At 38.7% G+C, this 27,401-nt stretch overlaps 1 protein-coding gene across 1 annotated transcript in view; it reads left to right on the top strand.

Annotated features, from left to right (window-relative positions):
- Positions 1 to 25,625, top strand: part of morc3a (MORC family CW-type zinc finger 3a) — a 37,621-nt gene extending 11,996 nt beyond the window's left edge. Inside the window, 11 exon segments of the mRNA XM_034186652.1 lie at positions 238 to 335; positions 620 to 727; positions 818 to 881; positions 883 to 941; positions 1,827 to 1,907; positions 2,105 to 2,147; positions 11,745 to 11,856; positions 12,180 to 12,252; positions 14,680 to 15,553; positions 23,284 to 23,513; positions 23,593 to 25,625. Coding sequence (XP_034042543.1) covers positions 238 to 335; positions 620 to 727; positions 818 to 881; positions 883 to 941; positions 1,827 to 1,907; positions 2,105 to 2,147; positions 11,745 to 11,856; positions 12,180 to 12,252; positions 14,680 to 15,553; positions 23,284 to 23,513; positions 23,593 to 23,758 — 1,908 coding nt within the window. The 3' untranslated portion in view covers positions 23,759 to 25,625.
- Positions 25,626 to 27,401: the final 1,776 nt, after the last annotated feature.

Below are 27,401 nucleotides of genomic sequence, written 5' to 3'. Positions count from 1 at the left end.
TAAACAAAGGTTTAAAATATGATGATCATCCATCAATGAGCATATGGTAAATTGATCAGAAATCCAGTTTAGGTAATAGTGGTTTAAGTGAACCTTTTGTTAGGACAGACATGATAGATGTGGTAACCACCCAGCTATGGTTAAATGACATTCTTGCCCAAGCTGAACTTGTGTTCAGCTGAGCCTGTTGTAACGTGTGTATAACCTGCAGACATTATGAATCTGTCTGTCATACAGGCTAACAACAAAGGTGTTGGTGTTATTGGCGTCATAGAGTGTAACTTTTTGGAGCCTACCCACAACAAACAGAATTTCATGGAGAACGATAAGTACAGGTAATGGCACAAAGCTGGTTTCACTTTTAATTATGTTGATTTAATGAAAGATTTACATAACATGGGGTGTGGGTGTTGCACAGTTTAGGAGTGGGGAGTATTCCACTGGAAATTTTATTCCATGTGTGGCAGAATGAACTGGTCTTAGATTTTTTTTTTTTTTTTTTATTTTATTTTAATTTTCAGCTGGTGTTGGATTTCAGCTCCTCAGCGTAGGAGTGTCATTCATTGTGCCTGCTTAACAGAAATCTACCGATCTAAAGTACTTTGTATCTTTTATACAGGAAGACGATCACCAGTTTGTGCATCAAACTGGAAGAGTACTGGAATGAAATTCGCCATGTGAGAAATAGAGAGGATCCAGACAGCACCATACCACTGGAGGACACCATGTTAGTTCAGCACCATTCATGTTAACCTTCATTTGTGCATGTATAAACCAGTGTGAGCGTTTTGACATTTGTCTCCATTGGTGTCCACAGGAAGAGACCAGATCAAAACTGGGTGCAGTGCGATGACTGTTTGCAGTGGCGGAAACTTCCAGACGGGGATAGACTTCAGCAGGCTACCAGACAAGTGGTTCTGCCGCATGAACCCTGATCCTCAGTTAGGTACAAGATTATCTATTAAAAATATTCAGTCACAATTATTTCTTTAAGAAACACATATATTCCTGGAGTGAGAGTATAGTTGGATAGCATGTGGTAATGTGTAGACGTTGGTATTTATTTTTAATCTTGTTCTTCTTTCTTATGAAAATGTGTTAATGGTGGACAAAACGTGTTCATTTATTTAGCCCTGCCCTTAACCTTTAAAACACACAAGCTGTCGGTGGGTTTGAAAGGCATGTATTCTTTTGAAACTTGCCAAAATTACACCATTTAACATAGCCATAAATAGTAAAATTGAAAATTTTGGCTTGTGATTTCAGATTTCATACTGTTTCATGTGCAGCAAACATTTGTCATGTAAACAAAGTCAAAGGTTAAAATGTATTATCAAAATGCATTTATTCTACATGTCCCATTTACAATTTCACCAAAAAGAAACGGTCTGGATTATTCAGATCCTGAAAAATTTGTACAAAAATCTGCACTCCTCTGTACAACTGGAAATCCTGAGACTGAAAGTCGCATTATTTAAAAAATTAAATGAATCTTTAGCTAGACTGCAGGGTGGAGGAGATGCTGGGGAGAACAGAGAGATTATCAGCACAGGACAGAAAAAGAAATATAGTATGTATTTTTTTAAGATCTGTGTGCTTCTAGCTATAATTCTGTAGTTTCCATGGAAGTGCAGGACTTGCAGGTGCAGTGAAAAAATCAGCCTACAGTGGGGGGGAAAAATAAAATGTGACAGAAGACAAAATGTTTTCGGATTTAGAAGGTTTTTTTTACAGCACAAACATGTTGGAACTTTTAGTTGTGTGGGAGAGTGGAGCATTGTGGTTAACAATATCCTCAGTAAAACTTAATCCGTATTTATTTGGGGTTTCAGGAGCTGCCATGTACCCGAGGAGCCTGAGGATTCTGATGATGATCAGCCTTCATACCGCAAGACGTACAAACAACAGTGAGTCCCAGTTTAATCAGCGACAACTGCTCCACTCATCTCAAATACTTGTAATCATTACTTTTATTCGGCAACATGTTCATGTGATTAAGCTCCTTCTGTTTGCGATCAGTGGTTTTGTCATTATCATTTTTTTTGACTGTGGTTTCCCTGTTGCTGGGGTTGTATTACATTGATCAATTTGCATTCTTTTACAGAGAGAGGGAGGACAGAAAGAAACAAGAAATGAATAAACAAAACGTAAGTAAAAATGCAGCTGCTTGGCGGGAAAAACCCTGCAGTTTTTTCTGCCTTTGCTTGTGCCTGTTTTGAGGAGGGATCTTGTGCCTGACCGATTTTATTTATTCATTATTTTTGACTGACAGTTTGACACCCACGCTAGTCTTGTGTTTTGAATGGCTGAAGCACAGGTGCATTTTTAATTTATTTGCTTAAATCCTTAATTGTTTAAAGTCCATTGCTCCATTCATTTTCCACAATTTATCTTGGATTTTGTTGTGGTGGAAACCCACACAACCTGCTCCACAGTCAAATGTAATCCCTGTTAACGTGTCCCAGGTCTAACCTGTGACCTCTTCCCCCTCCTGATTGGACATACACAGAACACATCCAAAGGGGGCATTGAGGCAGGATGAGAGTGTGATGCACAAATCAGCAGATGGACACCTTTTCACATGGGTGTGCCCAACCATCCTGTAAAGGAAATTCATGTCTGCTGTTTGTATATGGAGTGAATATCTTGCCAGAGACTTGCCAAACAAAAAAAAACTTGATGTAGAATTCATTAACAAATGCACTATAGTTTGAACACCCTTAAGAAATTAATGTATTTGGTTTTGCAAATGCAGACTCTGTACAAATACTCAGTGTTCTTCCAATGCATCATGTGACTTTTTGCACAACTCATAATGGAAAGTCATGTGGATTTTTTTTGTGTGTGTTTTTCTTTTATTGCTTCTGAAGTGTGATGAATTAGAAATATGTAGTGTAATTGTTTGACAAGTACATTTTATATTTGCAGAACAAAATCTTTTTTTTTTTTTTTTTTGGCCATTGGATTCATTTTTGGCCAGTGAGCCACAGACATATACAGTACCAGTCAAAGGTTTGGACACACACTTCTTATTGGGAAAGTGTGTCTGTCCAAACCTTTGACCAGTACTGTATTTTTGATGTCTGGCTGGAGATGGCTTTTTTTTCCTTTCTAAAGTCACAGAAGACTTAGATAATTGTTGGTCATGTTAAGCATGTAAACATAGATTTCTATATGATCATTTTAACACTATTTCTTGGTGTTTTTTACTACTGAACACAGTGAAAGGGTTAAATATTGGTGTGAGTTTTGATCGGTCTCTTTATTTTGACTTGCATTTGACAAGTAGCCAGAAATGTCTTTTTGCACTTCTGTAACATGACTATGATTAGACCTGTTCCGTGACTGATGCTAAGACTTTGATTCATGCATTTGTGTCTGAGAATTGATAGCTGGAATGTACCATTCTCTAGAGTGCCACATAGTACAACAAGAACTCTTCAAAAGGTTTAGATCTGAACTGCTTGAATTTTGACCAAATCTAGGAAATTTAATTTGTCGGCCTCCTTTCACTGTGTAAATGTTCACATGAGGGTAGATTTCAAGGTTTTGTTGCTAACCCACAAAATACTGAATGGTTTCACATACCCTTTCCATACTGAACTTCAGCCTTATGTGCCACCATGAACTATTCTTTGTCAGGATGCCTTACTGTACTGTGTGTTGCTAGGGTGAAGAAAAAAATCAGCAGGTGGGAGAGCACGTGTAGTTGTAACACTTGGACACTAATCAGTAATTTGAGGGGGCAATGAGATTATTTTATTTTTATTAGATTATTATTTTAAAATCTTGGAAAGTGAGAGGATGCCTGAGGAGTGGAGACAAAGTGTGCTGGTTCCTATTTTCAAGAACAAGGGTGATGTGCAGAGCTGCAGTAACTACAGAGGCATAAAGCTTATCAGCCACAGCATGAAGTTATAGTAAAGAGTAGTAGAAGCTAGGCTTAGAAAACAGGTGAAGATCTGTGAGCAGCAATATGGTTTCAAGCCGAGAAAGACCACTACAGATGCAATGTTTGCTCTGTGAATACTGTTGGAGAAGTACAGAGAAGGCCAGAAAGAGTTACATTGTGTGTTTGTGGACTTAGAAAAAGCTTATGATAGGGTGCCAAGAGAAGAATTGTGGTATTGTATGAGGAAGTCTGGAGTGGCAGAGAAGTATGTTAGGGTAGTGCAGGACATGTACAAGAATAGTGTGACAGCGGTGAGATGCGCAATCGGAATGACAGACTCATTCAAGGTGGAAGTGAGATTACACCAAGGATCAGCTCTGAGTCCTTTCTTGTTTGCAGTGGTGATGGACAGGTTGATGGATGAGATCAGACAGGAGTCCCCATGGACTATGATGTTTGCAGATGACATTGTGATCTGTAGTGAGAGTAGAGAGCAAGTTGAGTCTAGTCTGGAGAGGTGGAGATTATGCTTTTGGAGAGAAGGGGAATGAAAGTCAGTAGAAGCAAGACTGAGTACATGTGTGTGAATGGGAGGGAACCCAGTGGAATAGTGCAGTTACAAGGAGTAGACGTGGTGAAGTAATGAGTTTTAAATATTTGGGGTCAACTGTTCAAAGTAATGGAGAGTGTGGTAGAGAGGTGAAGAAGAGAGTGCAGGCAGGGTGGAGTGGATGGAGAAAGGTGGTAGGAGTGACTTGTGACCGCAGAATATCAGCAAGAGTGAAGAGGAAAGTTTACAAGACAGTAGTGAGACCAGCTATGTTATACGGTTTAGAGACGGTGGCACTAACAAAAAGGCAGGTGGCAGAGCTGAAGATGTTGAGATTCTCTTTGGGAGTGACAAGAATGGACAAGATTAGGAAAGAACATATCAGAGGGACAGCTCAGGTGGGACGGTTTGGAGACAAAGTCAGAGAGGCGAGATTGAGATGGTTTGGACATGTGCAGAGGAGGGACCCAGTGTATATAGGGAGAAGGATGCTGAGGATGGAGCCACCAGGCAGGAGGAGAAGAGGGAGGCCAAAGAGGAGGTTTATGGATGTGCTGAGGGAGGACATGCAGGTGGTTGGTGTGACAGAGGAAGATACAGAGGACAGAGTGAGATGGAAACGATTGATCTGCTGTGGCGACCCCTAACGGGAACAGCCGAAAGACAAAGAAGAAGAAGAATGAGATTATTTTATAATTTTTATTGATTTATTGTACCAGGTCTCTGGAGAATCCTTGGTTACCAGTGAAATGATTTTATTTATTTTTTGTTACTATTCATCTTTGTCTCCTTAAGTATCACTTGCATTGTGAGGGAACGTCAGCTACAACAATTAGGCTGTGGGGCACGTTTCTCTGCGTGTAATGCAGCATGTTGGTGCCTCAGTGTTGATGACCCCCACTGCCTGAAGAAGGCCAAAGGGACACCCACGTTTCACATGGCTTCGGCAGATAGATGGCTACTTTTGAGAGCTGGGACATGGACCACTTGTCTGCTTAGGTGGTTGTCATGATTCTATGGTGTGGTAGATGCCACAAATCACAGCACCAGTGCATACTCCCAGACCTGACCTGGTGGAGCCTTTGCCCATTGTGCAGCAGTCTTATAGAATGGCCTACCTGTTGAAATTATGGAAGCAGTTTTAATTTGAGACATAAAACTTACCCTTTTTTCCTGCCGCTTTTGACTAGAGCTCTTGGCAAAATTCTATTTTACCTGCATTAATCATACAGTAGTGTTCAGAATAATCGTAGTGCTATGTGACTAAAAAGATTAATCCAGGTTTTGAGTATATTTCTTATTGTTACATGGGAAACAAGGTACCACTAGATTCTCACAAATCCAACAAGACCAAGCATTCATGGTATGCACACTGTTAAGGCTATGAAATTAGGCTGTTAGTAAAAAAAAAAAAGTAGAAAAGGGGGTGTTCACAATAATAGTAGTGTGGCATTCAGTCAGTGAGTTCATCAATTTTGTGGAACAAACAGGTGTGAATCAGGTGTCCCCTATTTAAGGATGAAGTCAGTACCTGTTGAACATGCTTTTCTCTTTGAAAGCCTGAGGAAAATGGGATGTTCAAGACATTGTTCAGAAGAACAGTGTAGTTTGATTAAAAAGTTGATTGGAGAGGGGAAAACTTATACGCAGGTGCAAAAAATTATAGGCTGTTCATCTATAATGATCTGCAGTGCTCCAAAAAAACCAGAGACGCATGGAAGAAAACAGAAAACAACCATCAAAATGGATAGAAGAATAACCAGAATGGCAAAGGCTCACCCATTGATCAGCTCCAGGATGATCAAAGACAGTCTGGAGTTACCTGTAAGTGCTGTGACAGTTAGAAGACGCCTGTGTGAAGCAAATTTATTTGCAAGAATCCCGTGCAAAATCCCTCTGTTAAATAAAAGACGTGCAGAAGAGGTTACAAGTTGCCAAAAAACGCATCAACTGGCCGAAAGAGAAATGGAGGAATATTTTGTGGACTGATGAGAATTGTTCTTTTTGAGTCCAAGGGCCGCAGACAGTTTGTGAGACGATCCCCAAACTCTGAATTCAAGCCACAGTTTACAGTGAAGACAGTGAAGCATGGTGGTGCAAGCATCATGATATGGGCATGTTTCTCCTACTATGGTGTTGGGCCTATATATCGCATACCAGGTATCATGGATCAGTTTGGATATGTCAAAATACTTGAAGAGGTCATGTTGCCTTATGCTGAAGAGGACATGCCCTTGAAACGGGTGTTTCAACAAGATAATGACCCCAAGCACACTAGTAAACCATCAAAATCTTGGTTCCAAACCAACAAAATTAATGCCTCGCAGATGTGAAGAAATCATGAAAAACTGTGGTTATACAACTAAATACTAGTTTAGTGATTCACAGGATTGCTAAAAAAGCAGTTTGAACATATGTTTTGAGTTTGTAGCATCAACAGCAGATGCTACTATTATTGTGAACACCCCCTTTTCTACTTTTTTTTTTTTAATAATAGCCCAATTTCATAGCCTTAAGAGTGTGCATATCATGAATGCTTGGTCTTGTTGGATTTGTGAGAATCTACTGGTACCTTGTTTCCCATGTAACAATAAGAAATACGAAACCTGGATTAATCTTTTTAGTTACTCAAATCAAATCAATTTTATTTATATAGCGCCAAATCACAACAAACAGTTGCCCCAATGCGCTTCATCTTGCAAGGCAAAGCCATACAGTAATTACGGAAAAACCCCAACGGTCAAAACGACCCCCTGTGAGCAAGCACTTGGCAACAGTGGGAAGGAAAAACTCCCTTTTAACAGGAAGAAACCTCCAGCAGAACCAGGCTCAGGGAGGGGCAGTCTTCTGCTGGGGCTGGTTGGGGCTGAGGGAGAGAATCAGGAAAAAGACATGCTGTGGAGGGGAGCAGAGATCAATCACTAATGATTAAATGCAGAGTGTTGCATACAGAGCAAAAAGAGAAAGAAACACACAGTGCATCATGGGAACCCCCCAGTAGTCTAAGTCTATAGCAGCATAACTAAGGGATGGTTCAGGGTCACCTGATCCAGCCCTAACTATAAGCTTTAGCAAAAAGGAAAGTTTTAAGCCTAATCTTAAAAGTAGAGAGGGTGTCTGTCTCCCTGATCCGAATTGGGAGCTGGTTCCAGAGGAGAGGAGCCTGAAAGCTGAAGGCTCTGCCTCCCATTCTACTCTTAAAAACCCTAGGAACTATAAGTAAGCCTGCAGTCTGTGAGCGAAGCGCTCTATTGGGGTGATATGGTACACTGAGGTCCCTAAGATAAGATGGGACCTGATTATTCAAAACCTTATAAGTAAGAAGAAGAATTTTAAATTCTATTCTAGAATTAACAGGAAGCCAATGAAGAGAAGCTAATATGGGTGAAATATGCTCTCTCCTTCTAGTCCCTGTCAGTACTCTAGCTGCAGCATTTTGAATTAACTGAAGGCTTTTCAGGGAACCTTTAGGACAACCTGATAATAATGAATTACAATAGTCCAGCCTAGAGGAAATAAATGCATGAATTAGTTTTTCAGCATCACTCTGAGACAAGACCTTTCTAATTTTAGAGATATTGCGCAAATGCAAAAAAGCAGTCCTACATATTTGTTTAATATACGCATTGAATGACATATCCTGATCAAAAATGACTCCAAGATTTCTCACAGTATTACTAGAGGTCAGGGTAATGCCATCCAGAGTAAGGATCTGGTTAGACACCATGTTTCTAAGATTTGTGGGGCCAAGTACAATAACTTCAGTTTGATCTGAGTTTAAAAGCAGGAAATTAGAGGTCATCCATGTCTTTATGTCTGTAAGACAATCCTGCAGTTTAACTAATTGGTGTGTGTCCTCTGGCTTCATGGATAGATAAAGCTGGGTATCATCTGCGTAACAATGAAAATTTAAGCAATGCTGTCTAATAATACTGCCTAAGGGAAGCATGTATAAAGTGAATAAAATTGGTCCTAGCACAGAACCTTGTGGAACTCCATAATTAACCTTAGTCTGTGAAGAAGATTCCCCATTTACATGAACAAATTGTAATCTATTAGATAAATATGATTCAAACCACTGCAGCGCAGTGCCTTTAATACCTATAGCATGCCCTAATCTCTGTAATAAAAGTTTATGGTCAACAGTATCAAAAGCAGCACTGAGGTCTAACAGAACAAGTACAGAGATGAGTCCACTGTCTGAGGCCATAAGAAGATCATTTGTAACCTCACTAATGCTGTTTCTGTACTATGATGAATTCTAAACCCTGACTGAAACTCTTCAAATAGACCATTCCTCTGCAGATGATCAGTTAGCTGTTTTACAACTACCCTTTCAAGAATTTTTGAGAGAAAAGGAAGGTTGGAGATTGGCCTATAATTAGCTAAGATAGCTGGGTCAGGTGATGGCTTTTAAGTAATGGTTTAATTACTGCCACCTTAAAAGCCTGTGGTACATAGCCAACTACAACCCCTGGCAAAAATTATGGAATCACCGGCCTCGGAGGATGTTCATTCAGTTGTTTAATTTTTGTAGAAAAAAAGCAGATCACAGACATGACACAAAACTAAAGTAATTTCAAATGGCATCTTTCTGGCTTTAAGAAACACTATAAGAAATCAAGAAAAAAAGATTGTGGCAGTCAGTAACGGTTACTTTTTTAGACCAAGCAGAGGAACAAAATATGGAATCACCCAATTCTGAGGAAAAAATTATGGAATCACCCTGTAAATTTTCATCCCCAAAACTAACACCTGCATCATATCAGATCTGCTCGTTAGTCTGCATCTAAAAAGGAGTGAACACACCTTGGAGAGCTGTTGCACCAAGTGGACTGACATGAATCATGGCTCCAACACGAGAGATGTCAATTGAAACAAAGGAGAGGATTATCAAACTCTTAAAATAGAGTAAATCATCATGCAATGTTGCAAAAGATGTTGGTTGTTCACAGTCAGCTGTGTCTAAACTCTGAACCAAATACAAACAACATGGGAAGGTTGCTAAAGGCAAACATACTGGTAGACCAAGGAAGACATCAAAGCGTCAAGACAGAAAACTTAAAGCAATATGTCTCAAAAATTGAAAAATGTACAACAAAACAGATGAGGAATGAATAGGAGGAAACTGGAGTCAACGTCTGTGACCGAACTGTAAGAAACCGCCTAAAGGAAATGGGATTTACATACAGAAAAGCTAAACGAAAGCCATCATTAACACCTAAACAGAAAAAACAAGGTTACAATGGTCTAAGGAAAAGCAATTGTGGACTGTGGATGACTGAATGAAAGTCATATTCAGTGATGAATCTCGAATCTGCATTGGGCAAGGTGATGATGCTGGAACTTTTGTTTGGTGCCTTTTCAATGAGATTTATAAAGATGACTGCCTGAAGAGAACATGTAAATTTCCACAGTCATTGATGATATGGGCTGCATGTCAGGTAAAGGCACTGGGGAGATGGCTGTCATTACATCATCAATAAATGCACAAGTTTATGTTGATATTTGGACAATTGAAAGGATTTTGGGGATGATGAAATCATTTTTCAAGATGATAATGCTTCTTGCCATAGAGCAAAAACTGCAAAAACATTCCTTGCAAAAAGACACATAGGGTCAATGTCATGGCATAGGGTCAATGTCAATGAGCAGATCTGATTTGATGCAGGTGATAATTTGGGGGATGAAACTTTACAGGGTGATTCCATAATTTTTTCCTCAGAATTGAGTGATTCCATATTTTTTTCCTCTCCTTGGTCTAAAAAAGTAACCGTTACTGACTGCCACAATCTTTTTTTCTTGATTTCTTATAGTGTTTCTTAAAGCCAGAAAGTTGCCATTTGAAATGACTTTAGTTTTGTGTCATGTCTGTGATCTGCTTTTTTTCTACAAAATTAAACAACTGAATGAACATCCTCCGAGGCCGGTGATTCCATAATTTTTGCCAGGGGTTGTAATAAAGATAGATTGATCATATTTAAGACCGAAGCATTAATTAATGGTAGGGCTTCCTTGAGCAGCCTGGTAGGAATGGGGTCTAATAGACATGTTGATGATTTGGAGGAAGTAACTAATGAAAATAACTCAGAACAATCTGAGAGAAAGTCTAACCAAATACCGGCATCACTGAAAGCAGCCAAAGAGAACGATATGTCTTTGGGATGGTTATGAGTAATTTTTTCTCTAGTAGTTAAAATTTTATTAGCAAAGAAAGTTATGAAGTCATTACTAGTTAAAGGAATACTCGGCTCAATAGAGCTGTGACTCTTTGTCAGCCTGGCTACAGTGCTGAAAAGAAACCTGGGGTTGCTCCTATTCTCCTCAATTAGTGATGAGTAGTAACATGTCCTAGCTTTACGGAGGGCTTTTTTATAGAGCAACAGACTCTTTTTCCAGGCTAAGTGAAGCTCTTCTAAATTAGACGCCATTTCCTCTCCAATTTACGGGTTATCTGCTTTAAGCTGCGAGTTTGTGAGTTATACCACGGAGTCAGGCACTTCTGATTTAAGGTTCTCTCTTTCAGAGGAGCTACAGCATCCAAAGTTGTCCTCAAAGAGGATATAAAACTATTGACGAGATAATCTATGTCACTCACAGAGTTTAGATAGCTACTCTGCCCTGTGTTGGTATATGGCATTGGAGAACATAAAGAAGGAATCATATCCTTAAACCTAGTTACAGCGCTTTCTGAAAGACTTCTACTGTAATGAAACTTATTCCCCACTGCTGGGTAGTCCATCAGAGTAAATGTAAATGTTATTAAGAAATGATCAGACAGAAGGGGGTTTTCAGGGAATACTGTTAAGTCTTCAATTTCCATACCATAAGTCAGAACAAGATCTAAGGTATGATTAAAGTGGTGGGTGGACTCATTTACATTTTGAGCAAAGCCAATCGAGTCTAACAATAGATTAAATGCAGTGTTGAGGCTGTCATTCTCAGCATCTGTGTGGATGTTAAAATCGCCCACTAATAATAGCACTACTATTATTCTGAACACTACTGTAAGTGTCCGCACTAGGTGGAGATATTGCTCCATTGCTAGAACCTTGAGTACAGATTAATGACAATCTTCTGTACAATTTTATAACATTTTTAAGTTTGAGGAAGAGTGATGGTGACTTGAAGGGTAGCAAATGGCGAAACAAAACTCTGAAACAGTTGCTTCACAGACAATGTTTGCAATTTGACATATTGAGTAGAGAATACTTGGCAGATATTACTGAATTTGGTTTTCAGCTATAATAATGAGCTTTTACACCTGAAGTCTTCTTACTGACTTTTATTGTTTTTCAACAGGATGTCACACAGTTGGTTCAGTCCCCCTCAACCAAGGTTAACCTCGAGAGACAAGGTGGCCCTCTGAGGGTTAATTCAACCATGATCACATCCTTGAACTCTTCACAAGTTGGTAAATAATGAACATTTGTTTGTATTTTTTTAAAGTAATATTCTCAACTTAATTTCTCCAATTATTAATTATTCTTTAATCAGTGATCATTCTTGTTATGATCACCATAATTATGCCATGTTATTTATGTTACGCTATGCTGATTTAAAATTATGGGATGATTCAAAATAATTATGAGATTAAATCATAATTATAAGAAAACACTAATTCTTGTGTTTGAGAAAACACTAGAAGGATGGTGGGGTAATTTTTTTCTTTTTCATTGCAAGTTTAAAAAGCTTTGAATATTTTTTTAAATGTTTGTTTTATTTATTTATTTTTAGCTTGCTGCCCCTCCAGTAATGATGGTCTTCCAGTCATTTCAAATGTGTGTTCTCTGTCAGAGGAGCTCTCCAGGTATGATACGGTACTTTACAAGGTTGGTCCAGGCCTGCCAGAGTCAGGAACAAACATTAAAATGAATAAAAACAAAAAACTGCAACAAAAATGCTGTGATGTAATTACGGCTGCGACGAGTGGTTATTTTTGCAATCAGTCTGTAGATCATATTTCTTATTAGTCTTATTTTTATTATTTGCCTACTGATTATTTTTCAGGGCTGGTTGATCATAACCATCAAGTTTGCCAATAACATTCATCCTTGCATTCAAATTATTTGTCATTAAAAAGTATTTCATTTACAAATTTTAGAAAATTCCCCAACAAAAATGGATATAAAGTGCCAAAAATTTTAAAAGCAATGTGTGTGTGGGGGGGGGGGGGGGGGGGGGGGATATAAGAAAAACTTGCACACTGCTTTGTATCTATGAGACACAAAAAAATGCATCATAGAGCAGCAAGTAACAATTATTTTTGTCACTTGATCGATAAAATGGTGAATATCAGTGTTTGTCAAAGCCCACAATGACATCCTCATATGTCTTGTTTTGTCCACAACTCAAAGATATTCGGTTTGTTGTCACGGAGGAGGAAAGAAACCAGAAATAATTCACATTTAAGAAGCTCAAATTAGAGAAATTGGACATTAAAAAAAAAGTTGACTCACAATGATTGAATACCAAAATAGTTGATTAATTAATAATGGAGTAATTGCAGCTCGAGACTGAATCGGTGTAGACACCAATTGAAGCACGTATACAATGAGTTGCAGTCTTGAAAGAAAATGTGCAAATATTTTATTTTCTCTCACCAAATGTGGTGGAATTTCAAAATAATTTGTGCAGTCAGGACAGTTTTGAGGTAACTTCTTTTTTGCTTTCCTCCATCCTCCTTGTGTTGCAGGGGTGGTGGCCAAGTGGTTAGTGCGCTTGGTTTCAGTTCGGAAGGTTCCCCATTCAAACCCCACTCCTGCCACATTTCTCCATGTAATGTGGAGTTGCGTCAGGAAGGGCATCCAGCATAAAACTTGTGCCAAATCAACATGGAGAGCCACCTTGGATCTGCTGTGGTGACCCAGAGTTAAAAAAAAAAAAACAAGAGAGTAGCCGAAAGGACTTACTTTTTATCCTCATTGTGTCATCGCCACATTTTAAATTGGCTGTTTAGTTTTGCCATCACTGTTTGAGTCTTTGATTTGTGCACTCCTGTCAGTTGTTTTCACTTTAAAATAATAAATGTAACCTGATGAATTTACACTTTTTTTTATTATTCATAGGGTTGCGTATCGTGAACCGGTTCTTTTCAGATATTGTTAAGAATTGATTCGATCCACCGACATCAATAGCCTTTTTGCTTAACGAGTCCCTTATTGGTCCTTCAGAGCAGCCGTTGTTTTTGAGGGTGTTTGTCGGGAAAATGACCATGTCTCTAGGTTGATTACAGACCCTGCATCGGGTCTGTAATCAACCGTGTCTGCAGTGCAACTCCACTTTGAAGTGTGAACCAATGAAGCAGTGCTTTGATCCACTGGCTTGTTGGTTCTTTGATTCACTGCTCTTCAGAAGCGGAAAGTCAGTTTCTTAAACCTTCTCAAAGCCATAATATGTCAATCATGAGTCACTTTTGTGTGGATTAAAGTCACTAACTGGGACTCTTGTCTTGTAGTCAAGAAACGAGAATTGTCCTCCGTTCCGTTGGCACAGCTCCAGGCACTGCTGTCTGTCGAGACAGAGTCCGGTCAGAATTAATAACTTCAAAATGAATTTCCACTTGAAATAAAATGACACCTCTTTATAAACGCTGTAATACAGACAATAAACTACAATCGACTAAAACGTTTTTTTTTTTTTCCTCCCAAAATGAGACATCCTACATTCTTTATGAATTACATCCTGACATGCAGCGCAGCCAGCTGCAAGAGCTCAGCTCAGATGTAGGGAAAAATATTCATGCCAATAATGTCTGAAAGGAAATGCTTTTGACAAAAACTACAGATTTTGTTTCTATTTATGTCCAGAGATCAAGGATCCACCATGTAAAGTTTATTATGTCCAGAGTTTAAGGATCCAGTGACCATTTTCATGTTTATTTACTTTAAGACTCAATAAAATGTTGTTGACATAGAAAACCTGTAAAGCCTACGTTTTGTACACAGAAAATTCACAAGCGGTATCGATAAGGGAATCGACAAGGAATCGGATCGATAAGGGGAATCTATCGATTAAAATCTTATCAATACCCATCCCTACTTATTTATGACCATGGTAGCTGGGATTACAGCTACAATTCTGCATTGTGACTAACTTCATTTGATCTTAATTAGCCTTAAATACGATTCAGTTTGAACCTTTTCTGATTCTGCTTTTAAAATCATACAGTCTGGCTTTGTTTTAGTCGAAAATGGCTTCACTAAATGTAAAGGTAAGTCTTACTTTTTGTGTGCAGGAGGATGAAGAGAATAGCTCCTGTTAATCCGCAAATGACACCCAAAAGACCGAGAGTGAATGGCATCCAGAGCAGGACTCTGAACCGAACAGCACCTGCGCTCATGAGCACACTGAACCCTTCATCACCCCTGACCACTACTCATGAGCAGGAGGATAGTGATGACATCGTGATCTTAGAGAATGAAAGTACCCCCGTACCAACGAAGCCCAGCATTGAAATCAGAAACATAAAAACAGAAGCAGAGCAAAGGAACTCCAGCGATGGACTATTGATGGAGTGTAGCGATGACGCTGCAGTGGATGTTACTTCAGAGATCCATGCCACAGCAAACCAGACTGTGACGCCATCTGGAGGAGCAGGTCCCTCCCAAGTTCTCCCTGTGTCATCAAGGAACATCACCACTCAGACTGAACAGCCCATAGTGAAGGATGAAAATAAAACCTCATTGAGACTAACTGACGGGGACGGTGGTGCAGCCGTGAAGATAGAGAGGAATGGAGACACACACACGGGGACTGGAAACCGCACAGCACAGAATGGGCTGGAAGTGGGCAGCCTACCTTCACATGCAGGCATTCCAGATTCATTATTCATCACGAGTATGGATGAGGTACAGGAACAGCAAGACCAGCTGCTGGAGCTCATGCAGGCTGCAGCTCAGGAACGAGATGCCTTGAAAGAGCAGGTGAAACAGCTCACCCTCCAGCTGCAGGAGAAGTACAGCGCAGTGTGTCAAAACACCATCAAGAAGGAGTGTTCTCCACAGGCCACCCAGACTGAGCAGCTCGGGTTAGACTACAAAAGTCTGTTTGAGAAAGCTAATCAGAAAGTCGAAGAACTAATTAAGGACAAAGAGGTTTTGTACTCGCGGGTGAGTGCTACAGGCTTTACGCACATGTGATGTCCCAAGGTTTTATGTTTGTCAGACGTTTAATTTCCCACAAATAAAGATGAGGCCATTTTAAGTTGTTTATAAAGAAAAAATGTAAGTGACATGTAGCTCAGTAACCAAGACAGGTGGATCAAACTGCATTACTTGATTAAATAACTCAGTTTTGACAGTAATACATCTTTCCATGATTTTGTATACAAAACGCAGACAGATTAAAAAAAAAAAAATCTGAAAACTTAAGTCCAGACTGAAAAACAGAATAGGCAAAAACTGTAGCTTACTTTTTTCTTTCTGTAAAACTTTCACAAAGAATTGTACATTTTGAACTCCTCTAAGGGCCGCTTAACACATAGCATGAATAAGTAAGAATCAGGGCGAATCACGAAGAAACAGCCCTAATGAGCGAACCCTGAAAATATCGAGCTGACGCCGGGAGGGACACATGATCGGGCAGGCATGAATGATCCCGCTGCGACTATTTTGTGTGTGTGCACAAACAGTACAAGCAGCTGGAGCGTGTGGAACCACATTGCGCCACTTATGTGAACATTAAAAAAAAAAAACAGCTGGAATGTGTAGAACCACATTGCGCTGCTTAAGTGAATAAATATACAGTAGTGTTCAGAATAATAGTAGTGCTATGTGACTAAAAAGATTAATCCAGGTTTTGAATATATTTCTTATTGTTACATGGGAAACAAGGTACCAGTAGATTCTCACAAATCCAACAAGACCAAGCATTCATGATATGCACACTCTTAAGGTTATGAAATTGGGCTATTAGTAAAAAAAAAAAGTAGAAAAGGGGGTGTTCACAATAACAGTAGTGTGGCATTCAGTCAGTGAGTTCATCAATTTTGTGCAACAAACAGGTGTGAATCAGGTGTCTCCTATTTAAGGATGAAGCCAGCACCTGTTGAACATGCTTTTCTCTTTGAAAGCCGGAGGGAAATGGGACGTTCAAGACATTGTTCAGAAGAACAGCGTAGTTTGATTAAAAAGTTGATTGGAGAGGGGAAAACTTATACGCAGGTGCAAAAAATTATAGGCTGCTCATCTACAATGATCTCCAGTGCTTTAAAATGGACAAAAAAAAAAAAAAAAAAAAAACACGCGTGGAAGAAAACGGAAAACAACCATCAAAATAGATAGAAGAATAACCAGAATGGCAAAGGCTTACCCATTGATCAGCTCCAGGATGATCAAAGACAGTCTGGAGTTACCTGTAAGTGCTGTGACAGTTAGAAGACGCCTGTGTGAAGCTAATTTATTTGCAAGAATCCCCTGCAAAGTCCCTCTGTTAAATAAAAGACATGTGCAGAAGAGATTACAATTTGCCAAAGAACACATCAACTGGCCTAAAGAGAAATGGAGGAATATTTTGTGGACTGATGAGAGTAAAATTGTTCTTTTTGGGTCCAAGGGCCGCAGACAGTTTATGAGACGACCCCCAAACTCTGAATTCAAGCCACAGTTCACAGTGAAGACAGTGAAGCATGGTGGTGCAAGCATCATGATATGGGCATGTTTCTCCTACTATGGTGTTGGGCCTATATATCGCATACCAGGTATCATGGATCAGTTTGGATATGTCAGAATACTTGAAAAGGTCATGTTGCCTTATGCTGAAGAGGACATGCCCTTGAAATGGGTGTTTCAACAAGACAATGACCCCAAGCACACTAGTAAACGAGCAAAATCTTGGTTCCAAACCAACAAAATTAATGCCTCGCAGATGTGAAGAAATCATGAAAAACTGTGGTTATACAACTAAATACTAGTTTAGTGATTCACAGGATTGCTAAAAAAGCACTTTGAACATAATAGTTTTGAGTTTGTAGCGTCAACAGCAGATGCTACTATTATTGTGAACACCCCCTTTTCTACTTTTTTTTTTTTAACTAATAGCCCAATTTCATAGCCTTAAGAGTGTGCATATCATGAATGCTTGGTCTTGTTGGATTTGTGAGAATAAACCGAATCTACAGGTACCTTGTTTCCCATGTAACAATAAGAAATATGCTCAAAACCTGGATTAATCTTTTTAGTCACATAGCACTACTATTACTCTGAACACTACTGTGTGTGTGTGTGTGTGTGTGTGTGTGTGTATATATATATATATATATATATATATATATATATATATATATATATATATATATATATATATATATATACAGTGAGGAAAATAAGTATTTGGACACTGCGATTTTGCAGGTTTTCCCACTTAGAAATCATGGAGGGGTCTGAAATTTTCATCTTAGGTGCATGTCCACTGTGAGAGACATAATCTAAAAAAAAAAAAAAAAAAAATCCGTAAGTCACAATGTATGATTTGTTTTAATAATTTATTTGTATGTTACTGCTGCAAATAAGTATTTGAACACCTGTGAAAATCAATGTTAATATTTGGTACAATAGCCTTTGTTTGCAGTTACAGAGGTCAAATGTTTCGTGTAGTTTTTCACCAGGTTTTCACACACATAAATTATTTAAAAAAAATCATACATTGTGATTTACGGATTTTTTTTTTTTTTTTTTTTTAGATTATGTCTCTCACAGTGGACATGCACCTAAGATGAAAATTTCAGACCCCTCCATGATTTCTAAGTGGGAGAACTTGCAAAACCGCAGGGTTTTCAAATACTTATTTTCCTCACTGTATATAATAAAAAAAACCAACTGGAATGTGTGAAACCATGTCGCGCTGCTGTGGAGAAACAAAAATGAAAACTGCACATCCTAAAAAAACACTGCAGTGTCCAATATTTAATCCCTCTTTTTGAGCAGATAATACAAGTATGATCTCTCTGTGCCTCTGTATATGACCCATGGTCACAGGCGTACAGTCATGAAATGACATGAATGAAACAGTGCACTGTCATTATGTCTTATGTCCAGGTGGGTATATAAATAATTAATACAATCACCAGACACTGATAGATGAGATATTGGTGTATAATTAGTGAATATCACTGGGTTGATATGAACAATAAATAAGAGGGGACCCAATACAGAACCCTGCAGTTAAATAAAAAATAAAATGCCACTCGCGGGATTCGAACCTGCAATTTATAAAAGCTCCGGAAGACGGAAACCTTACCACTGCGCTACATAACAGGAGCGTGAAATGCTTAAAATCAGATAAACGTATGTTTTCAAAAAAGAGAAATTAGATGATGCACGGACACGCGTGTTGGGCTGGCCCACAGCCTGCCGAGGTGCGCTGTGTGCGGCCACTGCAGCCCGGCACAAAGGCGAAAGATGTTTTATGCATTTCCACATGAGGACAGCAGGCAGAGACACACATCTCACGGAGGACAGTTGTAAGTTCATGTCCTTCAAAACACTGTATGTGTTCCCCAGCTGGGATGTCCAGGAGCAGAGATGTCAACAGCAGCTGCTATTAGCAGACGCGCCCCCTTGTCCATTCAGCACCCAGACCAATGTGTCACTCTCTGTTTCTGTGTTATGTGGTCATTCATTTTAGTTATTTGTTATGTAATCGTGTATGTACTAATTATTTATATATCTCTCCTGGCGGTGGTCTCTGAGTTTGCAATGTTACAAGTCGTGTGCACTATGCTGTCATAAGTGATGTGCACATGTGATACATACACACGCCACGTGTGTGTTGCTTTTTGCAATGCCACACTCATGGGGGCACTTAGACAAATTTCACAGCCAGCTAGAAAGTGATTGCTCACTATTTTCGCACAAACTGTGAATCAATCAATCAATCAATTTTTTTATATAGCGCCAAATCACAACAAACAGTTGCCCCAAGGCGCTTTATATTGTAAGGCAAGGCCATACAATAATTATGTAAAACCCCAACAGTCAAAACGACCCCCTGTGAGCAAGCACTTGGCTACAGTGGGAAGGAAAAACTCCCTTTTAACAGGAAGAAACCTCCAGCAGAACCAGGCTCAGGGAGGGGCAGTCTTCTGCTGGGACTGGTTGGGGCTGAGGGAGAGAACCAGGAAAAAGACATGCTGTGGAGGGGAGCAGAGATCGATCACTAATGATTAAATGCAGAGTGGTGCATACAGAGCAAAAAGAGAAAGAAACAGTGCATCATGGCAACCCCCCAGCAGTCTACGTCTATAGCAGCATAACTAAGGGATGGTTCAGGGTCACCTGATCCAGCCCTAACTATAAGCTTTAGCAAAAAGGAAAGTTTTAAGCCTAATCTTAAACATAGAGAGGGTGTCTGTCTCCCTGATCTGAATTGGGAGCTGGTTCCACAGGAGAGGAGCCTGAAAGCTGAAGGCTCTGCCTCCCATTCTACTCTTACAAACCCTAGGAACTACAAGTAAGCCTGCAGTCTGAGAGCAAAGCGCTCTATTGGGGTGATATGGTACTACGAGGTCCCTAAGATAAGATGGGACCTGATTATTCAAAACCTTATAAGTAAGAAGAATTTTAAATTCTATTCTAGAATTAACAGGAAGCCAATGAAGAGAGGCCAATATGGGTGAGATATGCTCTCTCCTTCTAGTCCCCGTCAGTACTCTAGCTGCAGCATTTTGAATTAACTGAAGGCTTTTTAGGGAACTTTTAGGACAACCTGATAATAATGAATTACAATAGTCCAGCCTAGAGGAAATAAATGCATGAATTAGTTTTCAGCATCACTCTGAGACAAGACCTTTCTGATTTTAGAGATATTGCGTAAATGCAAAAAAGCAGTCCTACATATTTGTTTAATATGCGCTTTGAATGACATATCCTGATCAAAAATGACTCCAAGATTTCTCACAGTATTACTAGAGGTCAGGGTAATGCCATCCAGAGTAAGGATCTGGTTAGACACCATGTTTCTAAGATTTGTGGGGCCAAGTACAATAACTTCAGTTTTATCTGAGTTTAAAAGCAGGAAATTAGAGGTCATCCATGTCTTTATGTCTGTAAGACAATCCTGCAGTTTAGCTAATTGGTGTGTGTCCTCTGGCTTCATGGATAGATAAAGCTGGGTATCATCTGCGTAACAATGAAAATTTAAGCAATACCGTCTAATAATACTGCCTAAGGGAAGCATGTATAAAGTGAATAAAATTGGTCCTAGCACAGAACCTTGTGGAACTCCATAATTAACTTTAGTCTGTGAAGACGATTCCCCATTTACATGAACAAATTGTAATCTATTAGACAAATATGATTCAAACCACCGCAGCGCAGTGCCTTTAATACCTATGGCATGCTCTAATCTCTGTAATAAAATTTTATGGTCAACAGTATCAAAAGCAGCACTGAGGTCTAACAGAACAAGCACAGAGATGAGTCCACTGTACGAGGCCATAAGAAGATCATTTGTAACCTTCACTAATGCTGTTTCTGTACTATGATGAATTCTAAAACCTGACTGAAACTCTTCAAATAGACTGTTCCTCTGCAGATGATCAGTTAGCTGTTTTACAACTACCCTTTCAAGAATTTTTGAGAGAAAAGGAAGGTTGGAGATTGGCCTATAATTAGCTAAGATAGCTGGGTCAAGTGATGGCTTTTTAAGTAATGGTTTAATTACTGCCACCTTAAAAGCCTGTGGTACATAGCCAACTAACAAAGATAGATTGATCATATTTAAGATCGAAGCATTAAATAATGGTAGGGCTTCCTTGAGCACACTGGTAGGAATGGGGTCTAATAAACATGTTGATGGTTTGGATGAAGTAACTAATGAAAATAACTCAGACAGAACAATCGGAGAGAAAGAGTCTAACCAAATACCGGCATCACTGAAAGCAGCCAAAGATAACGATACGTCTTTGGCATGGTTATGAGTAATTTTTTCTCTAATAGTTAAAATTTTGTTAGCAAAGAAAGTCATGAAGTCATTACTAGTTAAAGTTAATGGAATACTCAGCTCAATAGAGCTCTGACTCTTTGTCAGCCTGACTACAGTGCTGTAAAGAAACCTGGGGTTGTTCTTATTTTCTTCAATTAGTGATGAGTAGAAAGATGTCCTAGCTTTACGGAGGGCTTTTTTATAGAGCAACAGACTCTTTTTCCAGGCTAAGTGAAGATCTTCTAAATTAGTGAGACGCCATTTCCTCTCCAACTTACGGGTTATCTGCTTTAAGCTACGAGTTTGCGAGTTATACCACGGAGTCAGACACTTCTGATTTAAAGCTCTCTTTTTCAGAGGAGCTACAGCATCCAAAGTTGTCTTCAATGAGGATGTAAAACTATTGACGAGATACTCTATCTTCCTTACAGAGTTTAGGTAGCTACTCTGCACTGTGTTGGTATATGGCATTAGAGAACATAAAGAAGGAATCATATCCTTAAACCTAGTTACAGCGCTTTCTGAAAGACTTCTAGTGTAATGAAACTTATTCCCTACTGCTGGGTAGTCCATCAGAGTAAATGTAAATGTTATTAAGAAATGATCAGACAGAAGGGAGTTTTCAGGGAATACTGTTAAGTCTTCTATTTCCATACCATAAGTCAGAACAAGATCTAAGATATGATTAAAGTGGTGGGTGGACTCATTTACTTTTTGAGCAAAGCCAATAAAGTCTAATAATAGATTAAATGCAGTGTTGAGGCTGTCATTCTCAGCATCTGTGTGGATGTTAAAATCGCCCACTATAATTATCTTATCTGAGCTAAGCACTAAGTCAGACAAAAGGTCTGAAAATTCACAGAGAAACTCACAGTAACGACCAGGTGGAATGGTCGTTATGTGAATGGCACCACATTTTGACTGACAGCCCAATGTTGAAATTAAAATTTCTATCTCAAGGTATTGTTTGAAGATGCACCTATGGTTACTATTAAACACTAGTAAGAAGTCCTGTATGGCCTTACTGGGAGTCACATTAGATTAGATAGAACTTTATTGATCCCTTGGGAAGAATCCCTCGGGGAAATTGAAGGTTCCAGCAGCATTGTATAGCAGCACGCAGGGTAAGAAGCACACAGTATCAAAAGTGAAAGAAAAAAAAAAAAACTTTGCAAATATACATACACAAATATAAATACCAGACAAACTGATTTACTGGCTACTACTGTTCCTCTCCTTCCCCTCCTCTGTCTTCCTGTTACTCCTTCTCTCCCTGAGTGAGGAGGTGGCCGTTTGACCTCGGGTGATCTTGACAGGTCAAACCAGAGGTCACAGATGATCAATTCAAACAGTTTAGAGACTACGGATTACAAATAGTGGAAGGGTTATGGAATTAATTAAATGTCAAGGCCACACAGAACCACATATTATGGCGTAACCAAATCACACAGAATCTTTGCCAAGCGTGAGGTGCGGGTGTTCCACTCTGCACGTTTCCCCTTCTCGTTTACGTTGGTTGTAACTTTACATTTCAAACTTTTTTTTGTTTTGTTTTCTTGGTTGCTGTTTGGAGAGTTGTTCTTTCTGGTTCCAAAAAGTCTTTTTATGTGTACAGTATCATGACAGTTTAAAGTTACTTATTCTTGAGTAAGACATCGAACCCTAAAGTGTTCCCCACATTAAGGTTTCATGGGCACTCCGAGCATTGACACATACAGTTAAGTCACTTTGCATGAAGGTGTCTGCCAAATTCAAAACTGTCAAACTGTCTTTACAGCATTAAGATGCAGTTTATTTTCATCTTCTTTAACATTTAATCTGTACAGATTTTTTGGTGACTTTTAAATAACTGCTTGTGCTCATTTCTCCCTCCTGTTTTTCATGTCCCCCTGGTGGTCACTGTTGGTAACGCATCCAGCTGCAGAGTCTACAGGAGGAAAAAGAAAACCTGGAATTAAAGTGTGATGAGCTGACACTGAGCTTGCAGCAGCAGCTGCAGCAAAAACAGCAGCAGCAGCAGGAGGAGAAGGAGCAGGAGGAGGATGCAGAGGAACGAGCCACGACTTCTCATGGCGCCAGTGAAACAACGATGCCAACAGCTCCACAAGATGCAGAAGAGCCGGGTCCCAGCTCAGACTCATTTAGAAGGTTGGATTGATATAAAATGTCCTTTTTAAAATCGTGTTTGAAATTATCTAATTTTCCTTTTTGTTTCCCCCCGCCTCAGTTTGATCGAGCTGCGGCATAATGTTGGACGTCTCCTCGTCTCCTACGTGCCTGCTCTGGCCCTGGACCAAGTGAATTATAAGTGTAGCGTCATTGACGAGATCCTGGAACAGGTTCTACTTTCTAATGAGTCTTCCTCAGCAGCTGAACAGCAAATGAATGAATAAATCATCAGATCAGACATTTTGTTGTCCCATGGTAGCTGTCAGTAATACTTATGTGTGTTTGTCTTATTTATTTAGTACTGGCATGTGTGTGCACAGTTTTTGCTACATGCAATTGTTGTTATTTTTTTATTTTTTTTATTTTAACTTACCAGAGCAAGGGAGTTGTGGAGCCACACATGGAGAAAAAGCAATAGAACATCTACAGCAGGTGTGGGCAACTTGTTCCAGAAAGGACCAAGAGGGCGCAGGTTTTCTTTGCAGCCACTGACTCCACCAGGTGGTTTCACTGATTATCACTTTGAGCAGATGGAATCAGTTAATCAGTGAAATCACCAGGTGGAATCAGTGGCTGCAAAGAAAACCTGCACCCTCTTGGCACTTTCTGGAACAAGTTGCCCACCCCTGATCTACAGTATTGTGATGCACAAAATTGCTTAAATTTCCAAATAAGTCATGGGTTGTTGTTTTGTTTTTGTTTTTGCCAACTGTTAAATATTTGATTGATCATGAGAAAAAATCAACCATTTTGACAAATGACTTTTTTTTTACAACTTCATTTATGAAGTAAAATGTCAACTTTGGACTGGTTAGAATGTTGTGGCTCTTTTCTGTTTCCAGATAAACTGGTTTTAAAATATTCTACATCAAGGGCAACAGAATATGTTAAACTGCTTCAAAAATGCTTTGAACTTCTTGAAACAAGATGTCTTATTTTACACTTAAAGCAGCTTTCAGCCTTAAACTGGCAATATTGTGATTAATGCATTTACACAAATCTACAAGTGGTTTAAACTACTTTTGTAGTTTATCAGACTAATGGAAAAGTGGTTGAAATTTGATTTAAACCAGCTGAATGTAAGATCAGTTGGGTTTTCGTAGTTGTCAGAAACCTGCTGAGCAGCTATGGGATGTTTGATGAAAATAATTCGCTTTTATTCGTTGAGTGTTAAATTACAAAACGCATCGTTTCAGGTCTCTTTCTACATAGCATATGCTGATACTGTACATATTACCGCATTTTCCAGAGTATAGGTCACATTCATTTTTGAAATGTTTCACAATAATGCAAAGAAAAACATTTTGGAACAAACTGGAAAAACTATTCAGTCACATACTAGCCAAAAATAATATGGACTAAATATCTTTAATGTTTCATCTTACCACTGTACTGAAAATGTACCAATCAATCATTTTAGCTCATCTGGACCAAAGATCCAAAGAGTTTGTGTCATGATGACGTCAGTCGTGCATCGTCCAGCATCCATTCACAGTTCATAGAAAATTGTTTTTCTCCTTCAATTATTGATGTATTTTGATTGCGATGGTTTTGTTTGCTTTATCAAGGCAGTGTTTACAATTCTTCCTTGCAGAATTTGATTTTTTTTTTTTATTTAATTGGAGGCAACATATGGCCTTTTGGTGGTGAAAACACTGGAATTCACCCAAAATAGGGCATGTTTGAGAATTGTGTGGTTTACAGCAGTACATATATGCTGTTATAAACATTGCACCTGGTAGTTCAGATTTTATTTGAAAGAGTATTTATATAATTGTGTAAATGCTCAAATGACTCTTAGAAAACTTAATTATTGGTAAAGAATTGTATTTCAGGTATGTCATTGTTGAACTGCGTAATGTGAGGAAATAATCCAGAAAGTTAAACCGGGTGAGCTCTGCGTCACTTACGCTCTGGTTTGGTGTACCATTACACCTCTATTTTTTTTTTATATAAAAGTCACATCACCTCCCAAACTAGTGTAAAAATAAATAAATAAAACCCACGACTTCTAGTATGTCACAAATGGTGTATACTTTACACAGACCCAGCATTCACACATCAAAAAGCACATGGTGATAGTAGCAAAAAACTAAACACAAAAACCCTTTCCTTTTAACAGGAAGAAATCTCAAGCAGAACCTGGCTCAGTGCCATCTGCCTCAATAATAATAATGAGGATGATAATGATAGTAAGAGTTTGTGTTGAATCTGATGTTGGCGAGGATTGCAGAGAACAAAAAGAAGAGAACAGAACTACAAGACTAAGTTGCAAAAGTGACATGTATTTGTATTTTTTTCTTTTTTAAGATTTGTCTTCATAGAAAACATGTTTTAGAAACTGCTCAAAATGCTGATATTTTTGTATGTTTATACTAAGGTTTGGCTGTTTTGTTTAGTTTTTTTGACCAAATATCCAAAATATGTCATTTATATTTAGATACTTTTTTCCCATGATTGTCTTTTGTGATTTAATGTCCATTGTTGCAGTACATCCTGGTGATTAGAATTTGGTGTCCCTGTAATAAATTTGATGTCCTTGTAATAATTATTCCAAGTATCATACTGGATGGTAAATAATGGAAACTTCTGCAGGTTTTCGTTCCACTGTGCACTTTGGCAGGACAAAAAAAGTATATGCTAAAAGTACAACTACCAATTACAGAGTCTAACAGACCAATATAACATGATACATAAATGTCAATACTCTGTTCCTGAAAACACAAATGTCTTTTTTTTTTCTTTTTTTTTTTTGCCTGAGATTGATGTTTCTAAAATCTCTTCATGCTTTGTATCTTGCTGAAGACATCATGAAATGGTGAGTTATATGCAATGTACAGTAGCTTCTAAATAAAACTTTTGCGGTGCATTTCATTAATTTTTTTTTATTAAATTAAAATTCACCACCCCACAAAAATATCCCTATAACAGTTTACAAATGCGTTATAATTAACGTTGCTTTTTTTTTGCATGTACATAGTGCAGAATCATTTGTATATCAATTAAAATTTTGCATAAAAATTTCGGTGTCTGTTTTATTCATGCACGATGATTGGAGGAATGTTTTTTGTTGATGCAACTGTAAATGAAAATAATTGTAACAAGTACAATAATTCTAAGATTTCTGTTTTATTAGATATTCAATTCAAACTTTATTCCAGACTCATAGTCCATTTTAAAAGACAGACAAAACAGAGAAGAAACAATAATTAATCACAGTTTCAAAAGACAGCCATACCAGTGTTTCCACATGCTTGACTGGAATCGTATGGAGCTGAATTGCATATTTGTGAGTGCCACTATGATTTCATTGTCCGACTTGTTGAGTCTACAAATAAAACTGTACATCAAAGTCCTTAATACAGCCTGTAAGGTGTTCACTCGTGTAGAGACAAACATCTCTGTAGCACTAGTCCATCATGGCCTCCTCAAAAGCACACGCAAGGCATCATTGTAGGCCACCTGCAACCTTTGCAGACTGGCTTTTCTATAGTTAGTCCAGAGGTGAGCCGTATACAGGGATGTACAGTACGATTTAAACAATGTCAGCTTTACCTCATCAGTACAGGAGCCAATTTTACACAAGTGTATTTGCCTGAGCATACAGCATTCTGCATTGTCTATAGACATCATCATCGTCTGTCATGTCTGCAGTGACGATGTGCCCAAGATACTTGATTTTACATGTCATACTCAATACAATATTTGACATAAAAATCAGGATATTTCATATGTCTGTCCTCTTTGGTCCTACAGATCATTATCAAGCTCTTAGCTGCATTGTATTTGATGTCATGCTCCCCCCCATAAGCTGAGCAAATGTTTAGTAACTCCTGTAAACCAGCAGTGCTTGGACTAAAGACTACT

Source organism: Thalassophryne amazonica, chromosome 14 (genome assembly GCF_902500255.1).
Source record: "Thalassophryne amazonica chromosome 14, fThaAma1.1, whole genome shotgun sequence".
Taxonomy (NCBI): domain Eukaryota; kingdom Metazoa; phylum Chordata; class Actinopteri; order Batrachoidiformes; family Batrachoididae; genus Thalassophryne; species Thalassophryne amazonica.
This window is presented reverse-complemented; position numbering and strand designations above follow the sequence as displayed.